This window comes from Dipodomys ordii, unplaced genomic scaffold (genome assembly GCF_000151885.1).
Source record: "Dipodomys ordii isolate 6190 unplaced genomic scaffold, Dord_2.0 Scaffold15, whole genome shotgun sequence".
NCBI lineage: Eukaryota > Metazoa > Chordata > Mammalia > Rodentia > Heteromyidae > Dipodomys > Dipodomys ordii.
In genome coordinates this window covers 13,245,773-13,269,214 of record NW_012267231.1, presented here as the reverse complement: position 1 = coordinate 13,269,214, position 23,442 = coordinate 13,245,773, and the positions used below count along the sequence as shown (strand labels likewise).

General features: G+C 53.1%; 1 protein-coding gene across 2 annotated transcripts in view; it reads right to left on the bottom strand.

Moving 5' to 3' along the window:
* Positions 1–8,543: 8,543 nt before the first annotated feature.
* Coro2b (coronin, actin binding protein, 2B) overlaps positions 8,544–23,442 on the bottom strand; it is a 32,326-nt gene continuing 17,427 nt past the window's right edge. Inside the window, exons 3-11 of one of the 2 annotated variants that reach the window (XM_013012011.1) lie at positions 17,644–17,793; positions 16,865–17,029; positions 14,055–14,171; positions 13,233–13,337; positions 12,548–12,644; positions 11,677–11,789; positions 11,394–11,484; positions 11,085–11,224; positions 8,544–9,258 (exon numbers count right to left, since the gene is read on the bottom strand). In XM_013012011.1, the coding sequence (XP_012867465.1) occupies positions 9,127–9,258; positions 11,085–11,224; positions 11,394–11,484; positions 11,677–11,789; positions 12,548–12,644; positions 13,233–13,337; positions 14,055–14,171; positions 16,865–17,029; positions 17,644–17,793 (1,110 nt within the window). In that variant the 3' untranslated portion in view covers positions 8,544–9,126. Of the gene's footprint in view, positions 9,259–11,074; positions 11,225–11,393; positions 11,485–11,676; positions 11,790–12,547; positions 12,645–13,232; positions 13,338–14,054; positions 14,172–16,864; positions 17,030–17,643; positions 17,794–23,442 lie in introns of both variants that reach the window. The other variant, XM_013012012.1, reaches the window with a different exon arrangement.

Below are 23,442 nucleotides of genomic sequence, written 5' to 3'. Positions count from 1 at the left end.
GCTTTTTCTGCTTATGTGGTGCTGAGGAATCGAACCCAGGGCTTCATGCATGTGAGGCAAGCACTCTACCACTGAGCCACCTTCCCAGCCCGTAACTATTTTCTTTAGACTTCCCTTCCTTGCCCCTACCTCCTTCTCACAATTCTAAATTGTGTGAGGTTTCCTTTGGCTTTTTGGAAATGAAAGGCTTAGAGCTGGGAATGTAGCTCAGTGGAGTGCTTGCCTTGAACGTGTAAGACCCTGGGGTTGATGCCCAGCCTGCCCCCCCCCACCCCAAACGTAGTTCTTACATATACATGTGCTACAAATGTTGTTTAGTTTTGAGCTTGACAGGAGGTCATACTATACACACGTAAATATCCTGGGCTCTTTTCCCTCCCTCATCACTGATTTCTGTGCTTCTTTCAGGGAGGTATACATAGCTCTTTCTCATTTTTCTTTTCTGCTGTGTGATATGCCATCCTTTACCATTCTTTGGCTGTTACATGTTTGTTTTATTTGTTTTCCTAATAGAAATCACTGCTCCCATGAACTCTCTTGAACCTGCTCCCAGATGCAAACACAAAAGCCTGTTGATGATTAGACCTGAGGAAGGGGTAGGTCTAACAGGATTCTCTGGAAGTCCAATGGGGAAAAGAAGAGGCAGGCTGACTGGCTGGGCCCAGGGCCTGTCCTGGTTTTTATTCTCTTTCTAAAGCAGGTTTCCTAGGTGATTCTGATTCACATCCAAGTACAAGAAGAACCACTGTGTAGTTGGAAGTGTTGACTTGAACTGAAAGTGACTCACCATTCAGTAAATGATGGGACATTTTCCACCCCACCCATCACGGATGTGGACAAGAGTTGCCAGTCCATTGCATTCCTCACCTTGGATCCTAACCAGGAGACTTCTTGAGTGTCACCATTTCCGTGAGTGTGGAACGATACGCCCATGTCATAAGGCAGACATGACTAGCTAGGTATTTGTCTTCTGTAGTCTGTTCCTATGCAACGTGTATGTGCGTGTGTGCATTGTCTATGCTAAACACTCTACCACCAAGCTACCTCAAAACCCATTTTTTACATTGTTTCTATTTCTTGAATGCTGTTATTTAATTTTTTATGCATGTCTTGTCTCTCCAATATATGTTACCATAGTTATCTTCGGCTTGATTTTTCTATTCTTTGTGCCTCCATTTCCTCATGGCTCGCACAAGGAATCCTGTTTCCTAGTTTGCAGGGCTATTTGAAGATTTAATATTCAATAGATGGCTGGGAATGTGGCTTAGTGGGAGAATGCTTGCCTAGCATGCATGAAGCCCTGGGTTCGATTCCTCAGTACTACATAAACAAAAAAAGCTAGAAGTGGGCTCAGGTAGTAGAGTACTAGCCTTGAGCAAAAGCAGCTCAGGGACAGGGCCCAGGCCCTGAGTTCAAGCCCCAGGACTGGCATATATATATATATATATATATATAATTTTCAATAGAGACTCACTTTCAATAGGATGTTGCAAGAATAGATTGTATCATAAATATATTACCTGTCTGTGGCAAGTTAAGAACTACCCTGGGGCCATCAAGAAAGAAGTAATGGGCTGATTGGTATACCTTCTCCTCTCAGGCTGTCTCTAAAGTTGTCTTGTGGTCTGTCACTTTTCTATCTATCTGAGAATTGTCCCCAAAGTTGAATGCTCATACCCATTCACCTACTCCCAAGGACAAGAGCCACAAGCATTAGCCAATTCTCACCAGAGAACTAGGGCATGGAAGACTCTGGAGAAAAGGAATGGATAGATGATGTCTGGCTCTATAGCACAGGGTGGCCTTGAACTTGAGATCCTCCTGCCTTTCCCGGATTACAGGCTTGTAGCTCTGTTCTTAAAGAGCCCCTTCAAAGTTCTCCTTACAAGACTTCAGCTTCTGATCTCACAGCAGGCCCTCTCCCCTCCCCTTCTCTTTCTTCCTCTGTTCTTCCTTAGGCTTCCATTCCTGTCCATTTCTTAGAAGAAGCTGTAGAACTGGCTTTTGTTTTTTCCTCCCAAGCTCTGAGGCCTGGGCTTCACTCACCTTCTGGCCCACAAGGGACTTATCAAGGTATTTTTCTAAACAAAGGCACTTCCTTCCCTACAGGGAACTCTGCAGCCACCTGATAAAATGGTGACCTCTCTTATCTGTGGTGGCAGTGACTTTACCAAACTCCTTCTTAGAGAGCTGGGACTGTCCTGGTCCTTATGGCTGGAAGGAAGAGAGGCAGAGCAGGGCTGCTTGGTCTTCACCCCTGTCTCTTCAGGTCGGTGCTCTCCTGTGTGTGTGTGTGTGTGTGTGTGAAGCTGGGTAGCTCTGATTAGCCCATTTTAGGACAGGCAAAAGTAGAAGTGAGAGACAATCCCTAACTGCATGGATGACCTTCTGAACTAGAACTTGAACCCAGATCTCTGCTCATTCAAGTTTCTCCATCTTGGCAGTTTTGAGGAAAATGGAAAATGTCTCTTGGTAGTGAACTGAGTGGTTTTGAGGTTGAATTTGGAGTCTCCATAGAGAAGGTTGAAAAAAAGACAAGGGTTAGTATGGTTTTTCTGGGTTGAGCCCCAAAGGTTATTATCTCCCAGGGCTGTCAGGCAGGCGGGGAGGTCTGGAGGGGGGAGGACCTGACACCCAGGGCCTCCCCCATACTTCCCTCTCCACCCCAGGCCCACCCTGCCTTTTCTCCGTGTCCAGGGAAGCCGTCCTGTAGGGCACACTGGATGGCATTAGCTGTCCTGCAAGCCTGGTGCACAGTTCCTGCTTCCCACCACTGCTCTTCTACACCTCTCAGTTCCAGACTTTCTTGATGATGACCAGAGTCAGAAATTCACTCCACTTCTGCCTTCATCCCTGTCTCCCGCCCTTCCTCTCCTCCACCCTGCCCCCTCCTCATTCTCCCTCTGCCTCTCCCTCCCTTCACTCTTCCCTTTCTTCTTCTCCTTTTCTTCCTCTTCCTTTCCCTCCCTCTGTTCTCCTCTTTTTCTTCTCTCCTCTTTCTCCTCCTCTTTCCTCCTCCTCCATCTTTTCCTCTTTCTCTCTCTGACACACACACACACACAAACACTGGAAGATGTTTCAGAATCATTTGCTCAGGCTGATGGGAGGTTTAAAAACCTCTCCAGGCTTTCTGGATCTTCTGAGCTTGAGTATAAGGCCTGGTGCTCACTGGACACCTGTCAGCACCCCCCCCCCACCTCCGGCTTCAGCAACTCAAGGCCCCTATGACCCTCATGATACCTACTATTGTCCCATGTGACCTTGGACATGCTGAGACCTTGCTTCCTTTCTGGGAGGAAGCTCAGGGTCTTCCGTGCCCTCTGCCCCGTGGACAGGTGATACCTGCTGGGAACGATGCACTGTACTCCTATCCACACATCTGCGCCCCGCCCTCACGTCTGCACCCGGCTCACACATCTACACCCCACCCCCCACGTCAGCATAGTGCTCTTGAACAGCAGGTGTTAACTGGAAGTTAGCAAAAGTTTCATTATCATCTTTAAAATTCTCCCCTTCATTGAGGTCCTAATCAGTTTGGCCATTTTGGTGATCCAGTTATGCACATGGGGGCAGGGAGGTGGGGAGGGTGGATTTTGGAAGAAACACTTCCTGGTTCTGCACGTAGTGTGTGCAAGGCCCTGAGTTAAACTCCCAGCATGCACTGCTCCAGCCTTACTGCAGGGCGATGGCACCTGACCAACCTCGTTTGCTCCCCACCATAAGGGCAGTGCCTTCTTCTAGTCCAGAGCCAGTGGGGGGGGGGGGAAGAGAGAGCACCATCATACACACCTGACAGGTCAAATAGAGTAAGATTTCATCCCAAGATCATAGCCGATGCTAAGCTTTTCCCTGTGTTTTCTGGGATGCACATCTGTAATTCCATTATTCAGGATGACGAGGTAGGAGAAAGTCACTGAGGCTAGACTACAATCCACAGGTGAGACACCTTGTCTCAAAAAAAAAAAAAGAAAAAAAAAAGGCCTGGTGTGGGAAGAAGGGTCATGCCTGTGATCCCAGGGACTCAGAAAGTTATCAGGAGGATGGTGGTTCAAGGCCAGCTAGGGCGAAAAGTTCTTAACTCTCATCTCAACCAGAAGCTGGGTGTGGTGGCCCCTGCCTGTCCTCTATGCTACCCACGATGAATGCATGAATCTCAGATTTCTGTCCAGTCAGGCTCAAGCAAAAAACGTGTGAGGCCGTATTTGAAAAACAGCTAAAGAAAAAGGGGAGGAGGTATGAGTGAATCTAGAGCGCCTGCCCAGAGGACTTGAGACCCCCAAAATAAATGAAAACCTGTCTTCTCTTATGGAAAACAATTACAACTGTAGAGAAACAGGTAGATATCGGACAACAATAGAATTAATGTGCTCTCCCACCATCCCACCAGAGTCTTGGCTAGTTATGGATCTTAGCCCTTCTAGACATTTCTCTCTGTTCTGCCTGTACAGTTGAGCTACAAGTCGGACTACAGCCTGAGATGAACAACACCAGGTGGTTTGATGAATCAATCCGGCCTGGCCAAGCAACTGGAGAGTTGGGGGAACCCTTCGGGGGCTCAGTGTGCAGCCAGCCTCCCAGGGCAAGGGTTCAGAACTTTCTAGGCTGGTTCCCCGGGCCACACCTGTACCTGGGATCATACATCTTGGGGACAGCGTCTCTCACCAGAGATTTCCTGGAGACCCAGGAGTCCCAGGCTTGGGTTGGGTGGTGACCACTGAGCCACAGAGCTCTGGGACCTCTACCTCGCCCTTCTTTCTGGCATTTTCTTCTGCCACCTGCTCAGCCCCAAGCAACTGCAGGCTCTTCAGGCAGGGAGGACTTCTCCCCATGAAGGTCGCTGTGGAAACTAGACTAGAAGCCAGCTGGGTTGAACACAGCCTCAGAGGGAAGGAGAGGCAAGCGCCCTCCACTGGCCACTCTTCAAAACAGCAACCTGCAGGGCGGTGGAGGGCTTTGCAGCTTCCTGCCTGCCCCTCCCTCCTCTACACCTGGGTCTTTCCGAGCCTGCGTGGTCCTGTGCCTGCTTGCCCACGAGGCTCTGGTGAATGTGGTTGGGTCATTAATTCTGGAGTGAAGTGAGAGCTGGCAGAAGGGGCCTCAGCTCAGGATAAATAAGTTTAATAGGAAGGCCATCATCTGCCCCCTGCTGGCTAGATTCAAGTTTCTAGCAAATTCTTTCTGGCCTTTGAATCTTGCTGTGATCACTATGACCTTGAAATGCCAGATCTTCCTCCTCAGTGTTCCTCAACCTCTGCCTCCCACCTACACCCAGTGTGTTAGCCCTATCCATGCCAGCACCCCAGCTCAGGGCATGGTATATGCACATGCTCAAGGCAGTCCTTAGCAAAGAGGCTGCAGGCCCCCCCCCAGGTCATATGACCAGCCAGGAGTTGGGGAAGGACTCACAGACCAAAGCCATCTAGAGACCCCTTCCCCCTAACCTCACCATTTCTCTTCTCTCTCTGTGCAAGGCTGGCCTGTTTATGCTTGCTACCAAATTGAAATTCCAAGGAAAGACCAGACAGCCTGCATGCTGTCCCCAAACTGGAAAGGCCGCGAGAGCCAAGAGCTCTGCCAACATTCCAAACAGGAGCCTCTTGCCTTCCCTGAACTGCAGGCCCGCAGAGCGGAAGATGCTGTCTCATGTGGCCTCTGCTCCAGGCAGACCTCAGCCCTTCCAAGCTGGAAGACAGGGTGGGGGTGGGAGGGTGTTTTTTTTCAGTTCAGCATGAAGTCATTTCCCACAGCGAGGAAGCAGCCACGTTCCGCACGCGCGGTCCACTGGCAGTCTGGGACGCTTGCCCAGTGCCAAGAGAGTCTAAAAATGTCTGAGCCCATCTTGGGGTCTTAGGAGACTCTCTGGAAGACAATTTTGGAGCCAGAAAACTCAAAACAGCTGTCCACTCCACGCTGAATCCAGCCAAGAGTGAGGCCCACCCGTGGTAGGGCTGTGTCCTGCTGATGCCACACAAGGTCAGGCCAGTGTCCAATGCACAGAGATCCAGGCTTGGTGTGTGTTTGTTTAACTGTGGCAGAGATCCAGTTAGGAGACAGGGGCAGGGCCAGGAGCTGCAGGCATGCCCAGGACCGACAGGGGGCAGGGTCCTCTCCATGGAAGAGGAGGGTCTGGAGTTGAACACAAGACATCCTTACCTGGAAAAAGAGGGGGCCTTTGGTGCGAAGCCGGGCAAGCAGGGAGTCGCGAAGCTTCCATCCATCTCTAGGTAACTAAAGCTGTGCAGTGGGATCGGCTGGAATTAGCACAGAGTGGATCATAGCACACGAAGAATTTAGGGACATACCGCCAACCCAAGAGAAAATGATGAGTTACTTAACAGATGCACTTGGGGGAAAGGGACAGGATGAACCCTGACCTTAGATGATTTCCTGTCAGGAGGGGCGATCAGAGTTCTGGGCTGAGCTCAGAACCATGGAGTGGGACGAGGGGGGGCTGAACAGGTCATCTCCTGTATCCACTCTCCAGTTTCCTAGGGCTCAAGCACCGGGCACCACAGCTCCAGGCAGCAGCTCGAGGCCAGTGAAAGGATCCATCCAAGGTCATTATCTGCACCCAGGCCTTGTCGGAAGCCCTTCACCACCATTCCTGACTTGTGGTGCTAGACTAGGGGTGGTCGTGAGCACTGGTACTCCCTCCATGCCACCAGAATGGAAACCTTCAGGCCTTAGGCCAGGAATGGGCCTGGACTGTCTCTAACCTCACTGTGTAGATGAGATAATGTTCCTCAGAGAGGAAAAGGACTCACTTGACTGCACAGACAAATTGGGCCAGAGCCGGGATGGGCCAGCTCTGTCCAGTGCTGTCCTGTTCCACCCTCCCACCTCTGCCATTTCCTGAGTCTCATGTCCCATACTGCTTACTATGAAGCTGGACAGCCCTGAGGGCTGTCTGCTGTCCCCAGTCTGATAGGCCCTGTCGTCCCTCAAAAGATCAGGCTTTGCCCAGCTTCGGCCTGGCTGGGGACAGGGCCTGCACCTCCTCTGAGCCTGAACCCAGGCCTACCCCCTCCACACATCCCCTCCCACCAGGGTCACTGCCTAAAGTGACCTTGAGCAGGTCACCACAGAGCCTGACTCTTCTGCTGAGATAGAAGCAGTAATAGAGGTGACAGTTCAGCGCCACTGTGAGACACACCATAGGTCACATGCATGGAACCAGCTTTGAAAACTGAGATGCGGCGTTCTGAGACACCAGCCCCAGCCCAGGGCCAAGCTCAGAGTGGACATCTTTGGACATCCGCAGGTAGAGGTCCTCAACTCTGCAATATCCAAGGATATTTTTTGTTTGTCACAAGGGGTGGGGTGCCCGGGAATGTGGCTTCGGGGACAGTCGATTGTCCCACAACGCAGGACAGTGTGAGACCTGTCACTCAGAAAGGTGAAGGAAATCAGGCAGGGAGTAGGCTACTAAGATACCATGGTGACCAAGAGTGAGATCTCCTCCCGCCCTCCCCCCCTCCCCCAGCCCCATGGGAGGGCAAGATGACATAGCCATGCGCAAGTGTGATCAGTGAAAACATTTTTAATTCTATCCTTGAGAGGCAGCATAAATAACCACAGAAGACCACACAGGTCAATGGGGAAGAAAAAAAAAAAGCTACAAGTGTGTGTGTGTGTGTGTGTGTGTGTGAGTGCATGTGTGTGTATGAGAGATGAATGTTGACACTACCAAGCTTAGGGCGGGGTGAGGAGACCTTGATCCCACAGCCTGGGAGAGCAGAAGGCCTCCAGGATCAGCGGAGGCTAGGCAGTCCCCTCCCACCTTTGTTCAGAGTAGATGGGCAAGGTGACGTGGAACAGGCCAGCATGGAGTATCCTGGGCTGGAGAACTCAGCCAATGGGAGGGAAGAGGAGACACCCATTTCCTCATCCCTAGATCACCCACCCTGAATGGTGTCTTTGGGCTCTGGTAGGTAGTAGGAAATGGAAAAGAGGAGGCAGAGGAGTAAATATGGTCGCTGAGAGTCGGGCACCCTTGGGCTCCGATCTGTCACTTCATCTTCAATACGGATGAATGCGAGAGCCTAGATGTGAAGAGCTACATGAACCTTAAAGTGCTATGCGGATGCGAAGGCTGTGGTCATTCTGCGTGCAAGTAAGGCTGAAAGTGGCTGAGACCCCTGGGCTGCCGGCCCCCGGGGCCGACCTCTACCCTTCTCAGCCTGGGCTTCCAGAAGAGGAGGTCTCGTCCCAGCTGGAGTCCGAGAGCGCGGAGGGTGCAGGCCAGGGGTGCAGGGGCGCTGAGTGGGAGGGGCAGTGTGGCACGTGGGCAGATTGCGGATGAACCTTCCAGTTCTTATGCTGGGGATGCCCAGCAGGTATTGGCTTCGATGCAGTGAGCCTTGGAGCTCAGACCCCAAGTCTTGGGCCTCTGGGTGACTCCCCCCACCCCCACCCCCCCTCAGGTGACCGGGAGAGGTGTTTCTCCTGGGTGACCTCAGTCCTATCAGCTGACAAATGGGACACAGGTCCCCACCCCTGCCTGGCTCACAAAGCAGGGGTCACGGGACCTCCAGAGTCCCTTCTTCTTCCCTGAAGACAAGGGCAGGGGATGGAGGGGAGAGGGGCTGCAGGGGGAGCGGACAGAGGGGAGCAGGGCTGCTCGCTGCCCTTGAGCGACTCAGGTGCAGGTGGGAAGGGGCTGGGAAGTCCAGCCCACAGTCTGTCCTTTGCTCCCAGGAAGAGCTGAGCAACAGGCCCAGTGCAGCAGGTCTTAGCAGCCCCTCTGCAGGGAAGAAGTTTGACATCTTAAGTCCAGCCGGGTCCTGCTCCCTGTCCATGGAGGTCCCCCCCAGGAGTCTGACTGCTGGGTAGCAGGAGGGGGTGGGGCTGCCAGCAGGGACAGGATTGGTATGAGTTCAGGAGGTCAGTGGCAGGCAGATGCTCAGGGTGGCCCCCAGTTCCAGCCGGGGCTCTGTCCCCCGGGGTCACCGGAGAAGAGGCAGTTAGGGAAGAGTAGAAACAACGGAGATCAAGATGGCTTCCACAAGGCCCAGGCATGGCTAGCGGTTCCTGGAGTGTGGCCGGGGAGAAAGGGGGCTAGCAGTTCCCTGGCACATCCCGGAGGTGGGGCGGGGTGGGAGCTAGCCGGTCCTGCGGTGGGCGGGGCTAGCAGTTCTTGGGGCTGTTGCGCAGGTTGTTCAGTTCTAGCTGGAGCTGCCGAAGGCGGATGTCTTTCTGGGCTAGCTCCTCTTTCAGCCGCCGGATCTCATCCTGCTGCCGGAAGAACATTCTGAGCAGCTAGGGAACAAGAAGTGGCCAGGAGGCCAGGGACACAGGTGAGGTGGTGCTTCCGGCTGGGTCTCCACCCGCTCCCAGGCCTGTCCGCCTGCCCAGCACTCCCCTCCAGGCTCATCCAACACAAATCCGGCGGGCACAGGTCCCACAACGCCGCAGCCCAGCTTTCCAAACAACCCAGGCTCACCCTTCTATAGGCCCAGATCTAATGCATTTCTTTACCATCCTTTCTAAACTGGGGAGTGGAGCAAGAAAGCAGTGCTGGGGGTAATGCTGATCCAAATGTAATACACACCTGTCTGCAATACCAAGGAAAACCCTCAGGACAATTAGTACACATGACGATGAATGAACCAATGAATGGCCGAATGAATGAATGACAGCTAAGTAAAGCAAGCTCTGGGAGAGGGGCATCAGCGTGCGAGGGTGGGGCTGACAGCTCTGAGCCCATTTCTTCCTTTTGGTGTATGGGGATCATGGCAGGTGAATGGTCCTGTCAGAGATCTCCTGTTCCCAGGTCTGCATCCTACAGGCCGGTCACAGCTCAGTACCCAACCCTGCTTCTCCAGGCCCAGCCTGGGAATGGAGTCTAGGCCCTGCTGTGTTTACCTGGGCAGGCACAGTTGTTTCTCTAGGGGCAAGTATTATGTTTTCCCAACAAACATTTTGATAACCAGAAAAGGTTATGTATGTTACATCATGTCGCCATTCGCGTTAAAAATGCTATCATTATTTGTTTGTCTGAGACAGGGTCTTGCCATGTAACCCAGGCGAGATCCTCCTGCCTCAGCATCCTAAGTGCTGGGATTACAGGAATGCACGACCACACCTGGAAGCCTGTCACCCTTCTTGCTTCACCTTTGCTTCCCACCACTTGGGGATTATCTTGACGCAAACTCCTGACTATCCACCCGTCGGGCCCTGCTCCCCTTCCCGCCAACAGCACAGAACGTATTTCATGGCAAGTATCAGGTTGCCTGTCAATATCTCCTTTAAAACTCTAAGATCCTCCAGCTCAATGCTGGTCTGGTTTTCCTCTGATCCTGTGGGACAGGCTGTCTTTTAAGATGGCCCCCGAGGGACAGCAGCCCCACTGCTGGAGCAAACTGCAGCCTCCTGAGAAACCCAAGCTGCAGGCACCACAGAATCTGTGAGGCTGTAAACGTTATTAAGTCTTGGAGTGATCTTGCATCCATAGACAGACAGCCAAGGTGGTTGCTTCCTCCGGGCACTCAGCGACAGCAGGACCCAAGCTTGGCACTGGTGGCCCATCTCTGATGCCCACAGTATTTCCTGTCCCCATTTTCCCATGAGTCGGAAAGGCCAGGGACCTTGCTTAGTCTCATCAGCGTCATTGGGCACAGTGCTTGCCACAAAGCAGGCCCCGGATGACTCCTGGATGAGACAAGTTGTGCTGGGACCTGGGCCTGGGGTACAGATGGACAGAGCTGCCCTGGGTGGGGGCGTGGACAAGGCCTGGCACCAGCTGCCCAGGTACCAGCTTTGCTCCTTCCCATTCTGACTGGTATCAAGGTTTGTTTGCACAAGTAGCCAGACAGAAGTGTGTCCCCATGCTGGAAAGAAGACCATGCCATGAAGCCCAGGGCCAGGCTGGTCTCCCAAGGTACCGGTGAGTGGATAACGCCCAGCACTGGGCGTTACTCAGGAAGGGGCGGATCTTCCTGGCATCCCAGCCAATAGAGGCAACAGCAAGCAATGTATGGTCTTCATTACAGAAAGAAAAACGCCTTGGATTTGGAGGTAGTTTGCAGGCTGTAGCCATAAGTGAGATGTAAGGGCCCAGGAGGAAATAACTTACATGCCCTCACCTCGTTCTCTGTCCTGGGTGGGACATTCTCTAGTAAATCTATTCCGTTCACCACGACGCTCTTCTTGTCTCTGATGGGAGCCTTGAACACCACTTTTGAGGACTTCTTGTAACCTTCTTTCAAAGACATCAACACAGGGTCTGCAGAGGGAGGCAGGGGAGGCTGAACAATGGGGTGTCTGCTGCACCCTGAGGGGGTCCCAGCTGCCGAGGGAGGGCATGTTCTGCAGGTAATGCCAGGGAAACCAGCCAGGCTGGCCGGGAGGGGAGGCCTGTGGCTTCTTGCCCGATCCCATATCCACGGCCATACCTCGGTTCATGCCTCCCAGCCATTCATCTGGGGTCAAAGCTGGCTCCGTGCCTGGTGTCATGGGGTAAATGTCTTCCTGGTAGGAATCCGACTACAGGGGAGGGGAAGGAAGAGGGGATGGCAGAGCTCCCTCCACACTGCCCGCTTCCCAGCTCCTAGTGTCCTCACCCCTGCGTGTATGAAGCTCTCGTTCACGGTGGCCGCCATCTCTCCTCCAGGGTGAACCTGGACCCCATCCACACCCCTCCTCATCTTCCTACAAAGCCCGGCCAACCCTACTCACCCTCCTGGGCACAATCATGGAGATGGGCTCAATCAGGCCCTTCAGAGTCACCAGTTTGTAGAAACGGAACACCTCGCAGGCTGACACATCCAGCCCGTGTTTGGGCATGACCCCTGTGGAAAGGTGCGTGGTTCTGTCAATGCTGGTACCCACTTCTGGGCGTCCCCAGGCAGGGCAGCCTGTGGGCCATTACCACGACAGCTTCACCACTGTGTGCTTTAGAGATGGGCCTGTTCAGGTGTGCCTGATGGTGCAAGCCTGTAATCCCAGCTCGTTGGGAGGCAGAGGTTGGGCATCACTGTTTAAGGACAGCCTGAGCATAAAAGTTCAAGAGACTCCATCCCAACCAACCAGGTCCGGGGACACACAGTGGCTGGACCTGGTGGGTTACCCAGGTCTGGGGTCACACAATGGCTGGGCCCAGGGGTGTGTGCCTGTTACCGTGAGCAGCACGGGGAAGGCTAACATATAACACATCGGAAGATGGCAGCCCAAGCTCTTCCCACTTCACAGATAACCAACAGGAAGAAGGGCTGGAGGCACGGCTCAAGTGAGTTCAATCTCCAGTATGAAAGAATTGGCCTTTGAACTTTAGATAATGACCTGACTCTCGCTGTGTCAGCCAGACTGGGGCTAGGTCTCCCCTTCGGCTCCAGGCCACAGCTGGACAGGATGGCAGTGGCCCAAGGATGGTGGGGTGACAGGAAGCATCAAAGTGGGTGTTAAGAGTCAGGGGTGGCGCCTGGAAGGCTCATCATCTAGCCACGACTGTGTGTCTTCTTCCCACCCACTCCCCAACCATCACCTTGCCATTTAGAGAGGACTGGCCCCCTGCCCTGTGTGGAGAGGCTGCATGGTCTCTGGCCCTTACCTAGGCCTTTCTGGGGGGCTGGGGAGCGGAACTCCATGAGGTAACTCAGATAGGGCTTCTCCGTGCTGAGCTCGTAGTAGCGAATGTTCCCATCGCCCTGGGGACCAGAGGGAGGAGGTAAGAAGAGTGGGGGCAGAGGGGAGGGTGGGGCAGAGGGGGGGATTCAAGGCAGAGGGAGGTCTGGCATCCGGGAGTCAGAAGAGCTGCGATGCTCAGAGACCAGGAAGACCAGGCACCACTTAGCTCCCTTGAGATTCCGGAACAGGGGTCTTTCCAGTGGGGTGGGGGTGGGGTGGGTGCGGTCAGTGTCTGTGTGCATGCACAGATATAGGCATGCGCGTCCACACATGCAGGTGCACCATCAAATGTGCATGCACACAGGTGCGCATGAACATGTGAGGATGGTCTTTTCGACCGAAGATCTCCTCGCAGGTGGCTCCATCAAAAGTCCCTGCACTTGAGGCTCAGATCTTTTGTTTCCCTGTCAGTCCCGCCCCCACCTTGCCATTTAGTAAATTCTGTCACTCACACTTTAGTAAGAAGCAACATCAGACTTGAAAGTAGGGACAGATGGGGGATGGGGGAGACCCAGAGCCCTGGGTCGGTTCATGGCTGGGGGCAGAAGTTGGGGGGAGGAGGCAGGGGTCTCCTCTGGTTCCCCGGTCCCTCCCCCACCTTCTACTACCTTTCCAGCAAGGTAGAGCATGTGGGTGTCAGCATCATAGAAGGGGAACAGGAGGCCGGAGAGCCCATCGATCTCCTCCTCAATCAGCGGCATGGAGAGGTCCTCCTGTGGGGTGGGTGGAGGGCTCAGCCAGTGCCCAGGAGGACCTGCAGGTCGCCTTGCAAACCCCAGCAAGGCCCACCTACAACTGCCGATCACAGAGGTCTGGGAGGGAGGTGCTGGGCCTCCCCTCCGGTCACACAGAGATCCCATCTGCTTCCCACACTGCCCTCTGACCTACAGGGCCCGGCCATGCTGCTGCTCTGGCTGAGGGTTGGGGAGAGGACAGGGAGGTTCCTGCTCATGGACACCTGGGACTCCCCCCTCCACTTCCCAGAGGTGGCCAGGCCTGTTGGGGGCCGGAGTTGGAGCAGATGCATGCAGACACTGTAGTATAGGGACAAAGGAGCCAAGCTCTGCTCCAATACCCCACTCCTTGTGAAAGTGCCCAGCCTGGGCCGGGGAAGAGGGTGGGATTCCCCCCGCCCCCACCCCTTCCTCCCCCAAAGAGGGGCCTGAGGCTGGCCTGGCCTGAGCAGGCCCCTTATCCCGCTTTAGTTGGAGCTCCGGCAGGCAGTGTGTGCCTGTGTCGGGGCATGCTGTGACCACAGCGGGGTCTGGCCTGGATGCCTGCCTGGTCCCCTCTCAGCACAAGGCCCCTCCCCACCCCCTGCCCACTGCCCAAGCTCAGATCTACGCTGCCCACCCTCTCCTTCTCCCTTCTGATCCTCTCCCTCTCCCTGCCTGCCATTCCCTGCCCACCATGGCCTCCCCAGAGCTGACCTGGTCCCACAGGGCGATCTGTCTGGTGTTCCACCTGGAGACCCCTGTGGTGAGCAGCCGCTTCATGTTTCCTAGGAAGACCACTCTGTTCACCCTGTGGTTCTTGCAGTTTGCTTCCTGGGGGACAGACAGTGTGGGTGAGCCAGGGCCCCAGCACTTGATACTGTCCTGAGCTGCACTGAGTGTCTACATCTGGATCCCAAGAGGCCAGGGAAAAGATCCGGCAGGTGGTCCCCAAATGCTGCCACCAGTGTCCTGGTCCCCAAATGCCATCACCAGTGTCCTTGTCACATGGAGGTCCTCATCTGTGAGCTAGAACATCACCTCTCCCCCCTCCCTCCCTCTCGCTCTCCTCCTTCAATCCTGGGTCTTGAACTCAGGGCCTGGGCTGTCCCTGAGCTTTTTTTGCTCAAGGCAAGCACTCTACCACTTGCCAAAGCACCATTTCCAGCCTTGCTGCTTATGTGGTACTGAAGAATGGAACCCAGGGCTTCATGCATGCTGAGTGAGTACTCTATCACGAAGCCACATTCCCAGCCCCACTTCTCCACTCTCCAACATCCTTTCTAAAGCACTGTGGGATCTGGGTTCGATTCTAGCTCCCTCTGAGACTGGGGGCTTTGAATCTCAGCCTCTCCATGGCTGGGTGTTCTCACACAAGAAATGGGCGGGCAATGTGTCCACAAACAAGGCTGTCCTGAGGGCTGATGGTGACAGCCATACAACAAGGCCCTAGGAAGTGTCCATCAGTGTTCACATCAGCAACTAAGATTATTCTGTCATTTGTAGTAATGGTCCAGGCATCTTCAAAGATTAATACACTGGGCTCAGGTTTTTTCTTTCTTTCTTCCTTCCTTCCTTCCTTTTTCTTTTTTTTTTCTTTCTTCCTTTCTTTCTTTTTTGTCAGTTGTGGGGCTTGAACTCTGGGCTTGGGTGCTGTCCCTGTGCTCAAGGCGAGCACTCTACTGCTTGAGCCACAGCACCACTTCCAGTTTTCAAGTGGTTTATTAGAGATGAGAGTCTCACAGACTTTCCTGCCCAGGCTGGCTTTGAACCATGATCCTGAGTAGCTAGGATTACAGGCATGAGCCACTGGCACCTGGCTCAGGTACTTTCTTGAGCAGCAGACAAAACCCAAATTCCATGCACATTTCCTTTTCCACCTAGCCCCATGACTGGCAAATGTAGGTGCTCAAGGAATATTGACTGGGAGGACACATCCATTACAAGATGTGAATGTTGAAGGTTGTTGAGAAAGGCCAATGGTGGCAGGCGGCACACCACAGGAGCCACAACCACCCGAAGTGCTTGTCTGAATTCCATCCCGGTGTCCTCGTCACAGAGACACATCATGGGGATCCTTGTCACAGGGACACTCATCACGGAGGGTCTCATCATGGGGGACCCTTACTGCTCTCCTGGCCTCTCTGTGTTGTAACCCGGTGCCTTCTGAAACAGAAGCCAGAGCTCAACTGTGGAACTGAAACAGCCAGGAGTCTTGTGTTGCGTGTGGTCTGCACGGTTCCTGAGTCCTACCTGAGACTCTGCGGTGTCTACACACGGCAGATTAGCAGCAAAGAAGAATGAAATTATGACATTTGCAAGAACACAGAGGGAACTGAGGATGATCAGCCACCTACCTTAAGGCAAAATAAGCCAGGTTCAGAAAGATAAAGAGCAGGTTTTTCTCAAACTTGCAAGAAGCTAAGCCATGTGTGTGTGTATGTGTGTGTGTGTGTGTGTGTGTGTGTGTGTGTGCGTGCGCGCGCACGCATGTGCGTGCACCCACACATAATTGTGGGGCAGTCTGGTGGAGAAAGGTGGCAGAGGGAACAGATATAAGAAGGAGAAAGAATTCTTAGAGACGAATGATGCTTGAGTCTATCCTGTCTGTGTATAAAGATGGCATAATGAAACCCAGTAAAAACTATTACAAAAAGAAAAGAAAAAGCTGGGTGCCAGTGGTTCATGCCTGTAATCCTAGCTATTCAGGAGGCTGAGAGCTGAGGATCATGGTTCAAAGCCAGCCCGGGCAGGAAAGTCTATGCAACTCTTATCTCCAATTGACCACCAGAAAACCAGAAGTGGCGCTGTGGCTCAAAGTGGTAGAACACTAGCCTTGAGCTGAAGAGCTGAGGGACAGTGCCCAGGCCCAGAGTTCAAGCCCCATGACCAGAAGGAAAAAAAAAAAAGGCAAAGAAAAGAGGGGAGGGGGGAAGGGGGAAAATGAAAGAGAAATAGCAATAGAGGAGTCAAAGTACAATATATGCATGCATTAAATACTATGATAAAATGTCTAAAACACAAATGCTCATTGGTTATTACCAAATGGAATGCAATTCTTCCTCACACTCGGGAGACTCAGACCCAAATGGAGATCAGTCCACACTAAGTCCCCACTTGAGGCTGTCTGTGGGGACAGCACCCCAACTCACTCCCCCAGCCTATTACACACCAGTGGCTGGGTAGTGTCCAGTCCCCCTGGCCACCCCCCCCTTCCCGTGCCCATGATGGGGCACAGTTAATGCCTGGGGATTGGGGTCTGATGGGAGTCTCCAGGGCAGGCCACAAGAATCCCATTTGGAGGCCACTGTACCAGGGGCAGGAAAGGGTCCTAGGGTCCCTCTCCCCTTAGTACGAAGCAGGGCTCCCATGGACTTGGAAAGGCCTAGAGCAGACAGGCACCAGCCTTCAGGAGAGATTCACAGATGGAGGTCCAGGCACAGCCTTTTCTTCCAGGCGTGGCTCCAAGCTGAATCCTGGGCCCCATTTTCCTCCTCCCCTCCACCTTCAACACTCTAGGGCTCCACCTGCAGAACGCGGCCAGAGCGGGGCTCGATCACACGCAGCTTCTTGTCCTTGCATGTGGTGGTGAGCAGGCTGCCGTCCGTGTTGAAGGACATACACAGGACCACATCCGTGTGGCAGTCAATCATCTTCACCGGCTCGCCCACATCCAGGTTCCAGATGAGAACCTGCAAAGGCAGGCATGGGGAAGTGGGGGAATGGGGTCAGCTGTTGTCTTAGGAGTCTGTCTTCCAGCCACATTGACAGTCTAGGAGAAAGGCCCACGCAGGGCTATGTGCTGTGATGCTGAATGACACTATTGGGTTCTATGGAGAAAGACTGATACATCCCATTTCTCAAGCCCTAGAAGATGCCCTATCCAAAGTCCTAGGCTCAGGCTGGTTCTCAGCTTCTGCAACCAGCAAGGAGAGGAAATGTCACTTGCCAGGTCCCAGGTTGTGACACCTTTTTAGAGGGCTTGGCATGGGGCAGAGGGGCCAGGGCTCCACTCTTGTGATCAGGTGAGTAGTGGCCAACTGTTGGCTAAGAAGTGGTCACATGGGGGCTATACGCAGGGAGTAGGCATGCTCTCCCAGCCCATCAACTATTGGAGAAGGCAGGGACGATGTCACCAGCTACCAGGGTGGATGAGGTGCATGGGGTACCTGCTCGGGTATGTGCAACAGATGGAGACCAGAGCAGTCTATTGCTGGGAAGTGGGCTTCTGACGCCCTTAGGTATCTCTGCTCTCTCCCTTCCACCCCTGCCAGCATCCCAGCACCCCATCCCAGTGGCAACGCACCTTGTAGTCATAGCCAGCACTGAATAGGATGTTGTTGGTGGTGGGGTGCCACTCCACCAGCCCCACACGCCGGCTGTGCCCATGCAGTTCCAGCCGCGCCACGGTCATGTTCCGCTTCAGGCCACCCTCCGGGATCTCCCAGATCCGTACCTGCAAGGGAATGCAGGGCTGTGGCCGGGTAACACCAGCAGGAGGCGCTGTGAAAGGCCCTGCTTCCCCAGGGCACCAGGTTTTCCTCAACTGATTGGGTGTGGCAGGCTCTAATCCGGGTGGGAGGCTGAGCTGCCTGGGGTATGGTGGTGAAGGGGTGGTGGGCTGTTTCCTTTGGCTTCTCTAAATGATGTCACCACAAGCAAGCTAAGAGTATGGCTTCAAGGATGCTGGTCCTACTGTGGGCAAGCCAGGCTTGGGACCATTGTGAGGATAGCACAAGGGATTATAGCTAGCATCTAATTGAAAAGCCCACCTTCCCTTTCCCTCCATGCCCTCCTAAGAATCTGCCTTCTGCCTGCTCTCCTGTGTACTCCCCCCCCCCCACACACACACCATGACCCATGGCCATGTCCCTCACTCTGTCTTTGACGCCCGGGCTGAGGGAGAGAGGTGCATTCAGGAGGTGGCCAAGAGATGCCAGACTCAGGGGTAGACTTCAGTAGGAGGCTGGGCCTGAGCGGAAAGGCCAGAGAGGGCCTGGATGGAGCTGCTATTTTCTTCTTGTGATGCAGACAAGGCAGCAGAGCAGGATGATGTAACAAGAGAAGGAGGGGGACACGCGGGAAACAGTGAGGCCCAGAGCGGGCACCGGGCCATCTCTGTAATCAGGGACCCCTTTAGGACATTCACGAGGGATGGGGGGTCTGGAACTCAAGCCAGTCAATCTGCAGTCTCCGCTATGCCATCTGGGGAAAGGGAGATGCTTGATCTGCCTGGCATACTGGCAGTGTAAAATCAGAATAGAGTTATAAGTCTGTTATTATCATCATTAATTCCATTTATTAGAGTCCAACAAGGTGGAGAGGGCAAAGTACAGGTGACTCCAACTTCAAACACCTGTAAGACCACCTTCTCGAAACACAGAATTCCACCCTTGTTAGTGATAAGAAAACAGGGGAAAAAATAGCTTGGTGATACTATTTACAATCTGCTAAAATAGCCAACTGGAAAAAAGAAAAAAGAAAAAGCCAGCTTCTCTTTCCTTTTTGTTTTTGTTTTTGGCAATACTGAGATTTGAACTCAGGGCCTCAGGATTGCTAGGCAGGCCTCTACTTCTTGAGCGATTCCTTCAGACAATAATTCAACTCTTAAAACTCAATATAAGAGGCTAGGTGCAGGTGGCTCAGACCTATAATCTTAGCTACTGGGGGGGCAGAGATTTGAGAATGACAGTTCAAAGCCAGTCCAGGCAGAAAAGTGTGCAAGACTCCATCACTAGCAAAAAAAAGCCTGCACTGGAGGCATGGTCTAAGCGGAAGAGCATCAACTGTAAGCAAGAAACTGAGCAAAGCTTGAGGCCCTGGGTTCAAACTCTGGTAATGGCACAAAAACAATCAAACAAATACAATACAAGAACGTCTCTAGGCATGAAGGTGTTTATTACAGCATAAACAGAAAACTCAAAAAGGAACTCAACAAGTGATCAATGTTAGGGAAGCAATGCACATAAAAATAAACACTTTTAGGGGAACAATAGCATATCTACTATTTATATGTCGTGGTGGCCATTTGATTGGAATCCCAAAGGCTAGAATGATGGTGGAGAACATAATACAGAAGGCAAAGGCAAAGCCAGGCCTGGGGAGCCTGGCTGGGAATTGGGGTGTCTGAAGGGAGACCTTCTGATGAACTTCCTGATCAAAGATCACAGAAATGAGTATTTCCCTTACTTGTGTCCCTAAAAGACCCCCAAAGCTCATATAACCATCAACTGGGAGTCTGGGGTGAGAAAGGCAGATTCTAGTATGTCAATGATTTATCTATCACCTACGTACATATCTATGCATCTATCTATCATCTGTCTATCTATCTATCTCTGTGCTGGTCAAGGGCCTTGAACTCAGGGCCTGGGCACTGTCCCTGAGCTTATTTGCTGAAGGCCAGCACTCTACCACTTGAGCCACAGCTCCACCTTGGACTAAAATTTTGCTGACCAATTGGAGATAAGAGTCTCACAAACTTTTCTGCCCAAACTAGCTTTGAATCTCACCAGACTCCTGAGTAGCTAGGATTACACCTGTGAGCCATCGGTGCCTGGCTACTTTATCTTCATAAATGGCCAGAGAGATATCTGTTGTCTAACTATCCCAAGATGAATTTGACCCTGGGCTCTGCCCATTTCTCTTTGAGGATTCTAGCTCATTCTGTGATGATCCTCACCCTAGGGTGTGCTTTTGAAGGACAGGGGTTATGTGTGGCTCACCTTTTCAAATGCTGAAAGGCTGGGAGCTTACCTCACTGGTGGATCATTTGCCTGGAACCTTGGCATTGTGAATACACACGCACACAATCTTATTCTCTCCCCCCATCTGATGGGTGAGAAATGCTGTTTCTCCAGCTACAGGGTGGGATGGGACAGGGCAGCTTCAAGCAGAACCAATGTACTACCCAGATCTTCAGAGAAGAGCTGTATCTCTCTGGGGGAAGACAGCAGAGCTCGACTTGAAGGCACAAGAACCATGCTGCGCTTGGTCTGCCCAGAGAGCAGCCTCCTTCCTTTCTCCTAGGTGTGTGAGCTTTCTCTCTGCACCCTGCCCCCCTCTGGTTACTGCCCTCCCTCCCCCACCCCCACCCCCAAGACTTGGAGCACGAGGCTTGGAAAGAGATGGCTCCCTTCCCGTGCCTGCCTGCTGCCGGCTGCTCTCCCTGGCTGCGGCAGAAGCTATAAAAAGCGCAGCCCAGCAACAATAGGTGACATCATCTGGGTGGGAAGGGTTGGACTCTGCCACACGCCAGGGAGACTTACAACCCCTTGTAGCCCTCCGCCCTCCGGGCCCTGGGGAAAGGGGCTCAGGCAAGCTGGACCCTGCGGGGGTGGACCCTCAACAGATCCACGCCCCCCCCTCCGATAATGTCACAGGGTAGGGTGATGGGGAGGAAGGCCACCTTGGTGTCTTCTGCAATTCTGAAGGACTAGCAGGTTCAGTGCTGGGCAGGGACTGGGGGGGGGGAGCAGAAGGGGGAGGCTTCGCTCTGTGTTCCCAGCCCAGGTTTGGGGCACTGTGCCTGGTGCATCTGCTTCTAGACAATGTGTGTTACCATTCGGGAAGCTGGACTGGGTCCAGGGAGGGAGTCCTGGAGGCATGGACCTCAAGGTCTTTAGTTGGGGGCAGAGAGGCCAGTAAAGCCCCCCCCCTCAACTGTCTCCTAGGCTCCTCCCAATTGGAGCACTGTGGTATAAGTACCAGGTGAGGAATCTGGACAGGCACTATGGCTCAGACCCTCAGTTCCCCCCGCTCTGTATAACCAGGGCTGCCCTAAGTCACTCTCTATGTGACTTCACCTTCAGGGTGCCCTTTGCACAACAGCTGGGTTCCAGCCTTAGGGACTGCTGGCTTCATTGCCAAGGCCTTGGGCCCCTCTGGGGCAGGGGTGGGGGCAGACACCTGAGGCTCCGGTGGGGCTTTGGGCCAGGCTTCTGGAGCAGCTGGCCTGGCAGGTGTGGGGAGAGCTTAGCTTCTCTCTGAGCCAGCCTTAATCTCCTCTCTCTGGATCAGCAGCTCTAGCCAGCACACCCCACCTCCTGCCCTGAGCCTGGCCTTCCCTTTCCTTCCTCTTGGCCACACCCTCCCCTGGGGGCTGCCCTCTCCCTCCCTCCCTCCCTCCCTCCCTGCTTATGCAGATCCCAGACATTCTGCAGCTAGCTCTCTGGTCTCATCTCGGCAAAGATGGCTGCGACCACAGTGTCCTCATGGCTCCCTTTCTAGCATCCACTGCCCAGATAGCTTGAGAAGCCCAGGCTCCATTTCCAGGTTCTGCACCCCACATCATTTCCTGTCCCAGCCTCCCTTCCCAGCCCCCACCATATTCATTTTCTCACTGAACAGCCATTCCCCAGGGGTCCGGCTGCAGCCCAGCATTCCCCTTCTCCCCTTCTCTACCAAATGCACCCCCACCCCGACTGGCCTGGCCAGGGCAGGGCCTCTTTCTGGGATTCCTTTAACTCTCTTACTGTAGGCCAACATCCTGTCTGTCCCACATCCAGCTCTCCCCAACTTCCTTTTGTCCCTGCTTCTGGGTCAAGGCGAATCTGGTCTCATATACATCTGCACCGTATTTCCTATTGCTTTGGTGTCTCTGCCCGGGTCAGGCATGGAGCAAGGCTGAGATCAGAGGCATTTTTGGAGGCCCCAAGGCATAGAACTACAGACAAGTCTCATTATTACTCCTTCAGAAAGAGCAAAATTAAGAGTGAGAGAGGCTAGGTCACACGCCTCTGGCCACTCAGCCTGTGAGGAAGCTGAGATGTCATCTCTACCAGGTCCTTCGGGACCCCAGCAGGCAGGGGGGCACTGGACATGCTGCGTGCAACATGAGGGACTTCTTAGCTTCTGTGACCAGGGCAGACAGAGCCTTATGCTTGTCTGAGTACATATCACCCTCAATAGCTTGTTCTGGGGTCCCAGCGCTCAAGGCTCTCCTTAGGTAAGAGAAGGATCCATCGAGAACCAGGTAAGTCCATTATGAGTTGCGACTTGAAGAGGAGACAGAGGAAGCAACCCCAAGGGCTGTACCCTAACTTCTCCAAAGGGGAACCTGCTCTTTCAAGAGGCCAGAGGAATCTGCTGACACTGTGCACCACTGGGTGGGTGGAGCTTGGGGCAGAGGAGAAGGAGCAGCCAGGATCCCACGTCCACAAGAAACACAGAATCTCCTCTGGTCCAGCTGTAAGCTAGACCGGCCTCCTAACCCTTGGCTGAGGTTCCTGGTCATCAGTGGGCTAGAGGCCTAAATGAGTACATTTTGGCTGGCCCAAATAAGAGCAGGAGTCCTTAGTTTCAAGGGTGACTTGAAATTAAGCAGGTGACAGCATCCCACAGCTCAGTGAACAGGACAGAGACAATGGTGCTGCACTCCTGGAGAGGAAAGTAGGTAGTGACTCACCTCCCTTCTTTCTGGTTGAGCCCTGTCCTTTCCTGAACTGACCACTGGACTCTTTAGCCCACACTACTTGTCTGTCCCCTTCCCAGCTCCATTATTTTTGCCTAGTCCCTATTCTCCAATCACGATCCTCCTACCTGACTAGCTGGGGATCACAGACAAGAACCACCATGCTTGGTTTAGTTTTTGATTTAAAGAGTCACGGAAACTTTTTCCCAGATTGGCCATGAGCTGCAATCCCCCTATTTTCTCCAAAGTACCTGGGATAGCAGGCATTTGCCACTACACCCTTCCCTGATGGAGACTTTACTGTCAATCTCTTTCAATAATTGATTCATTCATTCTTTCATGTTTATCTTTCCACTGTCCATCAATCCATCTCCCAACAAATCTAGTTATCTTTCCTTCTGCTCATCATCCATCCATTCAGCTCTCTCATTCACCAATATAATCATCCTTCCATCCATCATCCATCTACCCATTAATCTATCTTCTACTTAACCATCCATCCATCCATCTACCCATCCATCCACATACCATCCATCCATCCATCTATCCACCATCCATCTACCCATTAATCTATCCTCTACCCATCCATCCACCCATCCATCCATCCACACCATTCATCTATCTTCTATCCATCCATCCATTAATCTACCCTCTACCTATCTACCAATCTATTAAGCTACCCTCTAACCATCCATC